The following is a 14,098-nucleotide window of genomic DNA, read 5'->3' as shown; positions in this document are numbered from 1 at the left end:
CAGCAGAGGCGACGGGTTAGGGCCATCCACCAAATCCAGCCATGACGTCCTTACATCTCTACGGCAAAATTATTCGTTGCTCAGAAATCAAACTCGTACATCATCGAACGTCAGTTCCTTCAGTAGATAAGGTCATCTCTCATAACACCAGGATGGAAACATCATATACAAGAAGGCAAAGAGCAATATGGAATCCTTTCAATCTCTTATTGGAGCATCTCCTTGATTTTTCAGTAGGGTTCGCAATGAACTCTTAAACAGCATCAGGGAAGGGATGGGGATTAGCCAAGGTCGCAGGCGCATCGCGCTTCTTAGGACCAATCAAATGGTCAAAAGCAGGGGAGTGCGAGACACGGGGAGTAAAGTCTTTGAGATCCCAGAGGTATCCAAGGGTCTTGAGCACGGAAGTGGCACTGTACGAAGCAGACTTGCCGGTGGCAGGGTCGACACCGTAGTTCTCAATGTGTCCCTTGGGTGAGTACGGAGAGACAAGCCAGGTAGGCATACGGCCGCCCAGACGGTCAAAGTTAAAGGTGTAGGAGCTGCCGTCGGCGGCGGTCTCGGTGTAGGTCTTGCTGTCTGGGCGGACAGCCACAGGGGGCTGAACGTGGTCGTAGAAACCGCCGGTCTCGTCGAAGGTGACGAGCAGGAGGGTCTTGTCCCACTGAGGCCCGGTACGGACGGCATCGTAGATCTGCTTGACGAGGACCTGGCCGAAGGAGACGTTGCCGGAGGGGTGCATGGAGTTGGTATCGAGATCGCAGCAGGAGGGGTTGATGTAGGAGAGCTGGGGCAGGAGGCCGAGGTAGGCGTCCTGGTAGAAGTTCTCGAGAGGGACGACGTTCTGCTTGGCGTTCTGGGCAGTCCAGTTAAAGAAGAGAGCGTCGGAAAGGAAGGCACCGTTGGTGCCGTCGTAGTTCTTCCAGGTGATGTCCTTCTCGGTGGCAACCTGGAAGATGCTGGAGATGTCGATGCCAGAGACGTCGAAGCTGTTGTCGTTGGTGCCGTGGCCATCGGAGGTACCGGAGAGGGCGCACAGGCGGTTGGGGTTGGTGGGCTATTCTCATCAGTATCTTGCACTCGTAGTAGGGATAGTGACTTACACCAGGGACACACGAGTGCCAGTAGTTGAAGGTGGTGAACTCGTCAACCAGGTTGACAAGAGTGGGGATCTCGTCCTCGGAGTAGTAGCCCATGACCTCCTCATCGGCCACCTTGGGATCAAGGCCCTTGTGGTGCACCAGCTGCTGCTCCACAAAGCCGTTCATGCTGGGCTTCAGGGTGCCGCTGGCGATGGCATCGTTGCTGGGAGTGTACGTGCCGTACAACTCCATGTTGTAACCGGTGACCGAGTGATCGGGGTCATGTTTGACCGAGTCAAAGTCCTTGTACACGCTGCACCACTTGGTGCTGCTGGGATCGCTCACATTCTGAGGGTTGCAGAAGGGGCCGTTGTTAACCACGTTGTCCAGACCCTTGCGCTTGACACCACCCAGAATGTTGTCGAAACTGCGGTTCTCCAACAGAATCCACACGACATTCTCAATCTTGTCCTTCAGGTTGGCAATGGACTCCTTGGAGCCAGAGGCGTACCCAAAGGGGGTGTTGCTGGACGCAGCCACGGCCGCAGCGGCAGCGCTGCTGGAGAGACCGAGCAAGGGCACCAACGTAGTGGTCTTCATAATGATGGAAGTTAGTTCTTGCTCATTCTCACCTGTTAAGCAGTTTGTACGTCTTTTATATTAATGCAAGTATCTTTATTACTCTGCTGATACCACAACCTGCTGCTATCAATATGATATACTGGATTAACAAATGAAGAGTGAGACCTGGGGCCACATGCGCTGATCAACAAATTCTACAGGCAGGAAATATGCAGCCACAATGTTAGCACACAATATCCGATATGTCTACCAGTAAGCGATATCTCCCCTCATGGCCAGTAATACCGTTGGATCTCGCAGTTGCTGCCGATTTCCGGGTGTTGGTCCAAAGAGTGGGCCTATTCAGGTGTTTTTACATTGAGATCGGCGTGTTTATTGCTTTATTCATCTCCAACATATTCAACCCGAGATTGGTACAGTCGTTATCACCGTTTCGAACTTTCTGTCTCATTATTAATGTAGGGTATACCAGGAACAGGAAGGTGTATAAGAGAAGTGGGTCCGCTAAGCTTTGATGGCTTAACTTGGCTTTCTCCATCTTGGCGCGTTCATATTCGGCCAATCAAAGCATGTAGAAGAGAGCACTCACTTCATTCCGTAATATTATTGGTTCCCTCTTTGCTCTGTGTATCTGCATTCGCCAATCATATCTGATCATTCGAGCATGTTGATCCTACATGACGATGAATGAGATGATTGGAGATGATTGAAGATGATTGAAATGCCTCGCCTGAATATCTTGTTTTTTCTAGGCAACAACTTGGCTACCGATATGACATAGTGGCATACGATCTTAGATTTTTCTGACATAGAGAAAGCCACGGCCCCAACAAAACAAGGTGACGGTTTCAAGTCCCACGTGCTAAGCCAGTTTCCCAGTGCTGACCGGACGATGAAGAAGGTAATGAACGGAGTTGTATTGGTGTAACTATAGCATTACAGTATGACCTACAGTCAGCAACTAATGCAATCAGAAGCAGTGCTGCTTGGCCACATGTGGCGTCCCAAAGACAGATGTCGTGGGCACTATATCCTAGGCTGGATGAAGGACAACAAAGGCGCAGACCATACTACCAAGTATAAGAATCCAGCTCGTACAATTCTGGAGAAATACTATATGAGTAGTGGAAAAAAATGGGTGAGACTCTTGCATACATACGAGTGGCGGAGGTGCGGGTATGAGACCGGCAAAGTGCCTGCGCCCCGGTCTTCAAGCACACACACTAGTAAAAAGATGAGGGAGCATCTGGACCGTGCCTCATCGTTGACCATAGCACTAGAATTAGCCGTTTAAAATTGGAGAAACCTGTGAGGAGTGGAAATTGTCTATGGCATTTTTATCAAGTAAATACAGCAAGTCCCAATTATTACATCTTCCATAGCAGGGCGACTTCCAAAAGCCAAATTTCTGGTTACCAATCAACACAGTCTTCACTATCCTGAGAGTTCATCCAGCCCACTCTAGCCAGCAGCGTACCTGGAAATTGCACGCAGCTTGGGTCCCAACCGCCAAAACGCAAAAGGCGCCACCCAACCAATACCCACGGTGACGAATGCCAGCACGCTAGTCCCCCATCCGTAGCCCAGAGACTGGTACATGTACGGAGCGAAGAGCGGGAACCCGAAGCCCGCCAGACTGCGAAGGATCGCGCAGGCCGCCATAGCGCTGGCAGCGTAGGTTTGGTAGCTGTCGACGATGTATGTCTGCATTCCCTGCAGGCAGGAAATCGTGCCCGCGGTGTAGATTAGAGCACCGATGTTGGGCATGATCCAGTGCGTGTTCCCGATGCTCCAGCCGTACCAAAAGAGGCCGATGGTGCTGAGGACGGAGCCGACGGCTAACGACGGCATGCGGAACTCGGGCTTGCCGATGTTGTTGTTCCGCGCTTTGAGGGTCTTGTAGATGCGGTCGACCAGCTTGAGGTTGAAGAAGAGGCCGGCGAAAGACCCGATGGCGATGGAGAGGTAGTTGAGTCCGCCGATGCTGGGGCTCTCGTGGTAGACCACGGTCCAGATCTCGGGGAACGTCGCAAGCATGAGATACGTTATTCCAAAGAGGTAGGCCATGTAGATGGCCATGCATAAGACGATGGGCTGTGTTGCGAACAGGCGCACCGGCCGCTCGAATGCATGGAGAAGCTTGTAAGCGAGTGTCTCTACCTTCTCTTCGGTATGCAGATTCTCGTTGCCCGTCTGCTTGACGAGGCGGTCGCGTCGCTTGCGTAGGAGCGTGGCCGGGTGACACTCACGCAGCCAGATGAATCCGACAACCTGAACCCCGACGGCGGCGGCGGAGGTTGCCCAGAAGACCCAACGCCATGTTGAGTACTGGGCAATGAAGCCGCCGGCAATGGGTCCGATGACGGGTCCAAGGAGCGGCCCAAGAGTGTAGACGCCCATGGCCTTGCCACGATCTTCGGCGCTCCACATGTCACTGCAAGACGGGTTAGTAATGGAAGACTTCAGTGGTTGCATCTCGTCTTACCCGATGGCGCCTCCTCCAATTGCTAGCGGCGCGCTACCACCAATGCCAGCAAGAAAGCGAAAAGCAAACAGCTGAGCCTTGGTCTTAGCGAATCCGCACCCCAGATTCCAGGCTAGGTACCACGCATTGCTGACCTGAAGCAGACGCACACGTCCGTAGAGCTCGGAAGCAGGACCGAAGAAGATGGGGCCGATGGCGTAGGCGAGGATGAAAATAGCCATGGAGAGGTACACCTCAATGTCGGTGTGCATTCCCAGGGTCTTGCCGACATCTTGCATGGCCGGGGCAATCATGGATGATGAGACGGGCGAGATGAAGACGAAGAGGGAAATGATCCAGGTGTTCTTCCACTTCAAGCCGTTGGGCCAATTTTTGGGGTTCTCTGGGTCATTTGGCCCGCTCCATGTGACGAGATCTGGGTCTTTGTTGGCTTCGGCATTGGTAGTTGTTGCTTTGGCTGATTCGAGGTCTCCAGGCGTGATCCCCTCGTCGGAGGCAAATGGAGTCCTATCGCTCATCTTGGATGGAATCATCGACTGATTCTTAGTGTTGCAATGCCTTGACTTCTTATACTTCTTATAAATATCTCATAGGTATCAAGCAGCCAATCACCGGGCATAATTCGCTTCGGGCCCGGATCGCCCTTGACGAACCGATGCGCTGACCAATGGCAGTGGGCCATTCTTCGGGCCCGGGGCCGGCTATTGAAAAAACATATAGGTACTATGTACAGCTAAGCCTCGTGTTCCTGGACCGTAACCGACAGGGGAAGGGTCCAGGAGACGGCTCGATGGCCATCCTAACAATAACATTCTTCCTTATCGGTCATCCAATAGCAAGGCCTGATAGATCTGTTCCTATAATGAGAACGAGGGTACTATCCCCCTTATATTGTCTGTTGAGGCAAACGACGGTCAGCAACTCTCCCATTATGAACTCATAGTCGTAAATGTGCTGGCTCACTGAAGCGTGTTGTATAAGTCCACGTAGATATTAGGCATGAAAGACGCCCGCTCAGTCTAGACTAGTTCCTCGACACAGCTGATCCCAGACGACCCAATCTGGAGAGTCGAAAGTGAAGCCACTATCAAGATCCAAGTCTCTTCCATCAATGTCGCCAAAAAGCTCATTAGAAGCAAACACACCGTCCGCAACCTGGTCGGTTTTCTCCCTTTCATCAACGCTCTCCCGCTGCTTGTTGACTTTCGGTTTATGTCGGGCCCTAAGCGCAGTTATGAAAGCTGGCTCTTGGGACGAATTAATGGGGGGATTAGCAGTCCAGGCCTTGAGGGTTAGCTTGCCAATGGTGACGTGCAGGGTTCTCTTGCGCTTGACGAGTTCTTCGTGATTCGAATAGACTTCTGCAACCTTGTTCCAGGTCGTGTTTAGCTCCGACGCCGAGTAGAATCCGACTTCTGCGAGGCTAAGCAGGATACAGAGAAGAACATCCCACAAGAAGAAGGCTTGCATCTGCCATCGGAACTTCTTTATGCTGGGGTTGCCGTAGATGGCGCTGTTTGTATCCAGGATCTTTCCTGCGAGAGTGCAGAGGTCTCTTCTTTGCGCGTCGGTAATGGTTTGCGTCAGGAGTAGTGGCATTCGAGCACGCAGTCGGACGGCATTGGTGGCTGATCGTACAATTCCCATGGTGAAAACGTGTAGGGGGTTCAGTATATCGCAGTAGCGGAGGAACTTTGTCTCAATGACATCTTCGACCTCGTCGATGAGCCTCTCAATCTCCTCTGCATCCTTGAATTGAACTGTACCACCAGATTCCTTCATTTTAACACCCGTTCGGGTATAGAAATTGGACAGTTCAATCCGCGACAAGCAGAAGATCATCTCCGAAGCGCCCCTTTGCTCTTGAGGCTGCTGCTTCATACCAGGGAAGATCTGGTCATCGTTAATGTTCAGCGGTGGCTTGGTATCCCAGCTATTCGGCGATATGGAGATCCCAGTGCCGCAAACCTGGCCCGCATAACCATCCAGTGGAAGCAGTTGCCAAAAGAGCCGCCGTCGCATCTGGACCTCAAAGGGTGGTAATCCCAAGCTTTCACCATCACGGTGCAGCCCCATGCGTTGTGCGAGGCGAATCGCAACGCCTGTCAATATCCAAAACGTTTGAGAATCAATTTGAGTGCGCATGGCAATGAGGAAGAGAGTGTAAGCCTGGAGTACGGGCATCGCTGTAGTCTTCAGCCACGACGCATTGACAAGTGCCTGACAAACAGCCGTCCGATATCTCGACATCAAATGGTTCCTCGTTTGGTTGAACTCTTGCAGACAGTCGGCATCTGGCATGGAGAACACAGCAAAATAGTAGATGACAAAAAGCAGGCATTCGTCACTCTTCGAGGCCCCAGCAGGTTGTTTTGAAACTGTGTCGACCATCTTTGCGACAGTAGGAACATGAAGAACCTTGCAAAGAGGCTCGACATTTTGCACGTACGCATTCCAGAGCTTTGTAGCCTCCTCATAGCTGGGATGTTGGTTAGTGAGGCTCTGGGTGCTTTCAAGTATTGCCCCAGAGACTGTATGTGCTGCGAGGACGCCTAGAAGTCCAGTCTGTGTGCCCTCATCAGCTCCAGTGGCGTCGTTGTAGTCATCTTGGTCTGAATCCGATAATTCACACAAGTCGCCTTCTCCGGCATCAAGGAGGAGAACATTGTCAATATAGCGAGACTTGCCCTCGGTGGAAAGAAGTTTACCCGACCTAGCAGGTTGCACAGGGGGTGGGCCCCGTGTGCTGACCACCGAGACCTCTGCTTCCTTGCCGCATGGGGTCGATGTAGAGTTCGTAGGGAGAAGATGGTGTTCCTGCAAGATCCGTTCGTACCGTGCTAAACGCTCATACACCTCTTCGACCTGGCTTCGCTTCCTCTTGCGCGGCAGGGGAGCTTGGTAGACGCACTGGAGCTTTGCTTTGCTGCAGCTTGAGCATGTTGGCGCAACCCTATCGCATTTGATTTTTTTCCGTACACAAGCTTGGCAGTTGAAGCGCATTGTGGGCAAATGTGTGTCGCAGCCATTCTGCACGTCAGCAGAGGTTGCCCTAGGCGCGGGAGCAATTGGGACAAGGCGTGAGGCGATTGTGCTATCGGCTTCCATGGCTATGTATTATGACTTGAATGCTCCTTGTCCCTCAAGATGCAGGGGAAATATACAAAGATGCACAACTACTTCTAGGACGTGCGAACCATGTCGGGATAAGTGAGTCAAGAGATGCGCCAGTGCACCAAGGGTAATCAGCTGACAGCTTCAATAAATGTTATGCCTGTAGTAGTGGCTAAATTATAATAGTAGTAATAGTAAAAGGTTCGTAATTCCTTAACTCTATGGTGTTTGTTGTTTATCCTGAGGTGTCCTTCACTTGGTGTCTTCGCGTAGCACCACCAAAGGAACCACACTCAGTCATGTGACTTTGTTGGTGCCTTGATATCTGTTTCTGCCTTAGGCCTAGGTTGAAGCCCCTGAGCGAGTCCCAAACCTAGGTGGGCAGAGTATCTGTACTGCGCAAAAGACTCTGAAACTTCTGCAAGACAAATTGTCTTTCTTCCGGCGAGACTTCCTCCCGTCGGCTCATCTCATACCCATCCCGTAGTCGCGCCGTGATAATAGCCTTCCTCGTCTTGGACCTAACCGACGACTCGATACTCTTCACAATACCCTGAAATGGATACGCGACGAGCCCCAGTCCAGCGGACGGGACCTTGGTCATGAATCCCGCTGTACCCTTTGCCAAACCCTTGACAACGCCCAGCGCTCCCTCCTCCTTGCCCCCTTTGAGCGGCTGAGTGACCAGCCCTGAGAAGCCCTCCATCATGCCATCCACAAAGTTCTTTCCCCCGACTGTAGCCCCGGATTTCCAATCCTGCACAGCGCCGTAGTCCTTGGGTTGTTCGCCATACAGGCGCGGGACCTGCCTGAAGCCTTCCGCTGCGGCGTGCGGGATATCTACAATGACACCCCTGGTGTACGATCCCATGAACTGTCCGAAGCTTTTCGCAAATTGACCCGCCATAGCCCCCGCGGTGGCAACGGGGTGACGTTCTTTGCCATCAGAGGCAACTTCAGTTCTGTTACGGGCGAGTTCTTTGTAAGGTTTGTAGAGCATGTTTGTGGTGCTTTTGAGCAAGTCAGTGCCGGTGCCTACGGCTGCGGAGGTGACACCGGTGAGCGGATCCCAACGGCGGTTTTCAATAATGATCGGTTTGATATCATAACTGGCCGGTCAGTGTCGCGATGTAAACGGGAGAATGCAAACTCACCAGCGGAGATTCTTTGGATCAATCTTGAGGTGGTCGATGAGAATCTGCACGGCTTTCCTTGATAACCGGATCTCCCGCTTGTACCTCGCGTATTTCCACACAGAAACCTGGTCAGGGAATACCTGGCACCTCATCTGCTCCAGCGGAAGATGACGGTAGAAGGACTGTACGGCGGCAGTGACGCCCGACTCATACTGCATTTTGGCGGCGATTTCACGCGCAGCAGCAACGGTCTGTGGTTTGAGACAGAATCGAATAGCCTCGGCCAGATTCTGAACGTTAAGTGTGGCGTGCGGAATAGGCGATGGGCCTGCTCCAGCTCGTGCTATCATGTTGCCCCAGAATTGTTGACTAGATACCAGTGAGCCCTTGCCAGGTATAAGGAAGAACGCGAACTCACTCTCCAAAGAAAGGTACGACAACGGTTGGTTTCCCGTTGGCCAGTCCACAGGCAGTCGTCCCGGCACCTCCGTGGTGGACGACTGCTGAAACGTGCTGGAACAGCCATTCGTGGGGACAGTCGCCGATGAAGTAGATATTTGGATTCCCGTCTCCAGCCAGCTTGCTCCAACCTCGTGACACAATGGCACGGACACCAGACTCAGCCACTGCCTGCAATACCGTATTAGACAAGCGTTGCGGATCGTCCACAACGATGCTTCCAAAGCCGATATAGACAGGTGGTGGGCCTGAAGCAAGGAATTGCTCGAGATCTGGCGGCGGTTGGTACGACGGTGCTTGCCGGAAGAAGAAGCCGCACACATCTGTAATTATGAGTATATTCCACGTAGACACAATGGAGTACTAACCGATATGTTCGGCCCAGTCCCAAGGCTTGGGTACCAGAGCCGGAGACCAGCAGTAGGTGAAAGGAATCTTGAGTGTCTCTGCCAGACTGGGCCCCTCAGCCATAGGAATGGGTTCCAAGTCAATGGTGGCTCGCCATCGATTGATAACATCGCCTAACCTAGTCCCTGTCAGCTATACGGATTGCATACAGACTGGAAATCAATACCCCTGCCAGGTCAACCACTCTACCACACCATACGAAACCCAGTGCGCCGCCCGGGGACTCATATCCGACGGCCGCAGATTCGCCAACGGGTGGGGGAAAGCGGTCGTACTACTCCACGGCATGGTAAACATCAGATGCACCGGGATCTTCAACGCCTGCGCACAATGCACATGCGCGAAGCTGGGCGGATTCGCAATAATTGCATCCGCCACAAATGGAACCTTGGTAAGCGGATCGTCGTCGATGCACGAACGCCAGCACCCGTCCAGCATCGTTGCAACCATGGCTCGCTTTTTCTGGATCTCTCCGCCCCGAAGGCTGTTCATCTGCGGTAGGAGGCCGGGGTTCTTCACCATGAAGGCCATAAGTTCCGCTGGATCGCCCCCGATGGGATAGAACTCGAGGCCGGACGATCTCACAAAGTCTGCAAAAACGTCATGTGTGGCTAGACGGACACGATGACCGTGCTTTTTCAGTTCCGTGCCGAGTGCAATAAAAGGCTGGACATCGCCGCGGCTGCCAACAATCTGGATCACAATATTGAGGTGGATGTTGCATTCGATAGGTTTCAGTTGATGATCTTGATGTTGCTGCTGTCGGAGCTCTTGCTGATAGTTGGGAGGTGGGTTATGGATATCTTCTTGTTGCAGCTCGACGATCTGAGCGAGAGTGCGGGCAATCCGCGAGTTCAGATCAACGTCAATCCGTCCATCGGCTGGTCTCGTTAGCGACATACTACTTGACATCGTTACTTACTTACCTCGAACATCAGCTGACTCCGCAGCGAGTCTACCATCCACGGGTGAATACGGTGGAGGTCCATCGCTTTCAGGGGATTGTGCACGTGTCTCTGGTCTTCCCATGGTTCTGAGTTTACTGCCAGAAGCGAGCGGAAAAGAGACAAGTGAGACTGGACGGGATAACGTCTTAAGTCATGAGGCAGACGAATAATTTTAGCAGGCTGCAAAATGTCTACCTCTCCGTATCCGTATTTCTTGCCTCTTCAGGCATATGACGGTGGAGTCGAGATTCGCCACTAGAGACGCAATAGTTTCGGATGGAGGATGTTGATTGGCTAAGTATCCGTATTCGACCTCAATAACCTTATCTGGAAAACTTTATCCTGTTCTAAATGGATCCAATGGCAATCACTCCCTAGTTCGAGCAACCTAGAAAATGGGAAAGGAAGAACCATGGACAAAACAAGGCTCAGGAAGTGGAGCATCGATTGACTCCAAGAGGGCACAAGCCTCGTTATGTCCTTCCGCCAGAATACGCTCACAGAACACATCACCGCTAACAGTGAATTTAGACCAAGCCATCTTACGCGAGTCATGGTTACGGCTGGTTCCCCAATCCCACGTGTCGCCTTTGAACCAGAATGCATATTCGAGTCCAGGAAAGTTAGCCTCATCGAACACAGGACTCTCAACAGCGGGACGTGCAAGGACGAATGTCCACTGCATTTTCCACATTCTCTGGCATCGTGTTCCCTGGACACTCATGAAGGAACCAATTCTCTTTAGTATTGCCGTTGGTCAATGGAAAGGGTCGATCTCTGTCATGTATACCTTTGACAGTCATAGTCTCCAGCCTTTTAGCTCCGGTCTTGGAACCGGGCCAGTCTTTTTGTCCTTGACTCTGACACCACTGGCACTTCCCGACCCGGATTCTTGATGCGTTGAATGTGTTGCTTTGTACGCGTTCCAAGTAATCAGTATGTCCGTGTTCTCCACTAGAAGATAACGACCCCTGACACACCCAGGCATGTAAACCTGAGCTATACGTCTAGGAAGGGGTGGTAGAGCTTCCTCTTTGGACGGATTGCACGTCAATAATTCAACAGAGCAACAGTAAATCCATAGCCAATACTACTTGAACCAATCGCACTGTGTGCCGCATCCAGGATCTCCCTGATCTTCTCGATTGTCATGACCTGCAACCCGATATCTGCAGAATCACCATACCTGGCTTTCAGGCACCTGCATTTGTGAAAGAGTTCGTTCCATCCCTGAGTAAGGATCTCCTGGCTCTGGTATCTTCGCGTAGGTTCATTTTCGGAAATCGCTTCTTTAGGTCCAGTGCACTCTTCAGATTTTGGAGAGCTTTTCCATTCTTCTAATCACCGTTCTCCCTGCCATCGTAAGGCTTATCCGCTGAACCATACTCAATATCCGTCTTGGAATGTAACCCGAAATCAGAAAATGTAGCTTTCAGAAAACAGTAAGAGGTCTCTTAGGAGATCTAAAGGCTCTGTAGCTGGGAAGAGCTGTTGAAAGCACTCGAAGTTTGGGATCCTAGATTCTGCTTCTCTGGTAAGAAGGTGGCAAGAAGGAAGGATGTGGAGGAGCTTACCAGAGTAGTCATTTTGATGAGACCATGATGATATGGTGTGGACTGTCTCCTTTTGTGGTGGTCAGAGTAAGAGTAGTATGATAGAAGGAGTGAACTGGAACGGGGAAGGAGACAAGAGTACCGAGGACGGCCATAAATAACTGAACAGTGAATAACAGGAAACTATGTGATGGAGGTCTGAATACATCACAGAAAAAGCTACCTATGAATGTCTAGAAAATACCAGCAGCTGGTATGTAACACAATTCTCACACTGTCTTCAATATATCTCTAAGATAATATTATCTAGCCTTCTTTGCACAGTGGCATTTGATCATGCTCTTGGGCTACACAAGGGTTTCTTTGAGGCAAGCACCTCTTGTCATACGCACAAAGCAATCAACCTGACAGAATCACCCAACAGCCTACACAAACTCCAGCAAACTCAACAGGCGTCACATAGGACGTGCCGAGATCTCCTTCCCCCGAATGCCAGTGTCTGCAGGAGGCCAGTGGTCAAATTCGATCGACCACTTTCTCCGGAATTCCTCGGCTTTTTCACCCTCTATGCCCCAGGCTGTGATGACCTCCTCTCCGAGATCATACTCCCACTCGGTGCTGATTTTCAAATGAGCCTCTCGGGTCTCCAGGTTCCGAGAGAACATCAAGCATTCCCAGTCTTCGTTTTCACCACGAAGACTGAACTCAAGATATCTCAGCTGTGGCATTCTCTGTGCAGCCTTGCCAATTGCCGAGTAGAGCTTGTCTACTTCGTCACTTCTAACCAGTCCCCGTGCGTCAAATCCCAATTCATCATAATCCCATCCATCGTCAAAATCTTCCATTTCCATCAATTGCTCTTTTTCGGGATCAACATCCAGAATCCATTTCCCTGATTGAGTTAGCGTAACGTGAATCAGTACCACCATGCCGTCAGAACATACCGTCTGCTGTATATGGGGGCGTGTACAATATTGTAATGACCTCAAGCACCGGCCAGTGGAGTGTATCAATGATGACTCCTTCTTCCTCAGGCGATGCCCAAAATAGTTCACTGTTGACCCGTACATTTGTCAGATGAAGGAATCTCAGTCGCATGGAGAGTGTTCGAAAGGCAATGGAGAGCTCATCCAGCCCTCTGGCCGACAGATAATTGGCTGCATCCTCAACTGGCGTCCACGACATTTCTCGTTGCGGTGCAATCTCGTACTCGAACTCCTCGACTGAAGGCGGGACTAGGGGAAGACAATGGACAAGTACTGGTTAAGAAGAGGTCGTCAGTATCCAACAAAAGCAGTTATAAAGATCATTGAGCATGCTGTATACGAACGTTGTCTTTCCTCGCGGAGGGCACGGAGTTCCAATGGTTCTATGAAGAAACTTTCTCCAGCTGAAACACAGCGAACGTTTGTCAACCGGCTTAGAAGCTGAAAGAACGCCGAAGGTCGCATGTTGGTCATGGCAGTCCCAAGACTGAGTGACCTGACATTGTGTAGTATAGGATATGCTGAAGCATCTTGTTTCGTGAGATGCACTAGGTGGACTATCAAGTCCATCCGCCAGAGGTCCTCAACAGTGGCATCCTCATAATCCCAATTCCATTCTCGGATGGATAGCTCCAGAGATACTAAGTGATCCACAATAAGAGACAGCTCAATCATCGATTCGTCGCAAATTGACTCCCATCGGCTTAAGACGCGGAAGATATCTGCGAATGCCTGACGGTATAAACTGTAATACTGGTATGCCAAAACACAAGCTAGCGCCATGGGATGATTTTTCATCGCTTCGCGGATCCGCTCTGCGAGCTCAAAACTAATATATGGCTCCCAGAGAATTTGTCTTACCCATTTAACTCTCGCCATCCGATGTGGCTTGCCAGAGGTGTACTTCTCCAGCCTTGTCAGACTGTCTGGTTCGAGTAGGACAATCATCTTCCATATCATCGGTTCAAGAATCGCTTGCCATCTGCGTGAAACAGCTGTATACCTTGCGAGGCCTTCGGGCTGCCATTTCTCCGGTAGCTTCTTGCCCGCATTTAGTGCTTGTGCTCCCTCATTGAGGCGGCAAATTTTGTCATTGAGATGATGAAGGATTATGCTCAGAAGCTCTGTGGGAAGGGAGTCCATCTCTAACGAAGGCCGATGCAGGATGTTTGGGATTACGTTAAGTGATTTGGGAAGGCGAAGGATGAACGAACAACACAACACAATCACCTCGCGTTGAGATAGGTACAGTCACATGATACATGCTGTTTGCTAGGAGCAAGACGTGGTCAGTCTTCACATCTGAGCAGTAAATGAAGACCGTCTGATGACTCGAGAGCGACTTC

At 51.1% G+C, this 14,098-nt stretch overlaps 5 protein-coding genes across 5 annotated transcripts; all 5 read right to left on the bottom strand.

Moving 5' to 3' along the window:
- Positions 1-253: 253 nt before the first annotated feature.
- Positions 254-1,682, bottom strand: ALT_3058 (putative phosphatidylglycerol specific phospholipase C; the record flags this gene model as incomplete). The annotated part of the gene is made up of 2 exons (XM_033557626.2): positions 254-1,057; positions 1,104-1,682. The coding sequence occupies 2 exons, from the start codon at positions 1,680-1,682 to the stop codon at positions 254-256; spliced, it is 1,383 nt and encodes a 460-aa protein (XP_033413517.2).
- Positions 1,683-3,125: 1,443 nt separating this feature from the next.
- ALT_3057 (MFS transporter) lies at positions 3,126-4,667 on the bottom strand (the record flags this gene model as incomplete). The annotated part of the gene is made up of 2 exons (XM_033557625.2): positions 3,126-4,098; positions 4,150-4,667. The coding sequence occupies 2 exons, from the start codon at positions 4,665-4,667 to the stop codon at positions 3,126-3,128; spliced, it is 1,491 nt and encodes a 496-aa protein (XP_033413516.2).
- A 496-nt stretch (positions 4,668-5,163) lies between these two features.
- ALT_3056 (putative C6 transcription factor) lies at positions 5,164-7,257 on the bottom strand (the record flags this gene model as incomplete). Its single annotated transcript, XM_033557624.2, has 1 exon — positions 5,164-7,257. One exon carries the CDS (start codon positions 7,255-7,257, stop codon positions 5,164-5,166), a length of 2,094 nt encoding a protein of 697 aa, XP_033413515.2.
- Positions 7,258-7,636: 379 nt separating this feature from the next.
- On the bottom strand, positions 7,637-10,295 carry ALT_3055 (putative sterol glucosyltransferase; the record flags this gene model as incomplete). The annotated part of the gene is made up of 6 exons (XM_033557623.1): positions 7,637-8,372; positions 8,418-8,768; positions 8,818-9,181; positions 9,227-9,384; positions 9,433-10,147; positions 10,193-10,295. The coding sequence occupies 6 exons, from the start codon at positions 10,293-10,295 to the stop codon at positions 7,637-7,639; spliced, it is 2,427 nt and encodes an 808-aa protein (XP_033413514.1).
- A 1,926-nt stretch (positions 10,296-12,221) lies between these two features.
- Positions 12,222-13,895, bottom strand: ALT_3054 (uncharacterized protein; the record flags this gene model as incomplete). Its single annotated transcript, XM_033557622.2, has 3 exons — positions 12,222-12,658; positions 12,711-13,025; positions 13,097-13,895. 3 exons carry the CDS (start codon positions 13,893-13,895, stop codon positions 12,222-12,224), a joined length of 1,551 nt encoding a protein of 516 aa, XP_033413513.1.
- Positions 13,896-14,098: the final 203 nt, after the last annotated feature.

This window comes from Aspergillus lentulus, assembly GCF_001445615.1.
Source record: "Aspergillus lentulus DNA, contig: Alt05, strain: IFM 54703, whole genome shotgun sequence".
Lineage (NCBI taxonomy): Eukaryota > Fungi > Ascomycota > Eurotiomycetes > Eurotiales > Aspergillaceae > Aspergillus > Aspergillus lentulus.
Note: the sequence above shows the minus strand (reverse complement) of the source record. Positions and strands in the feature narration are given on the sequence as shown.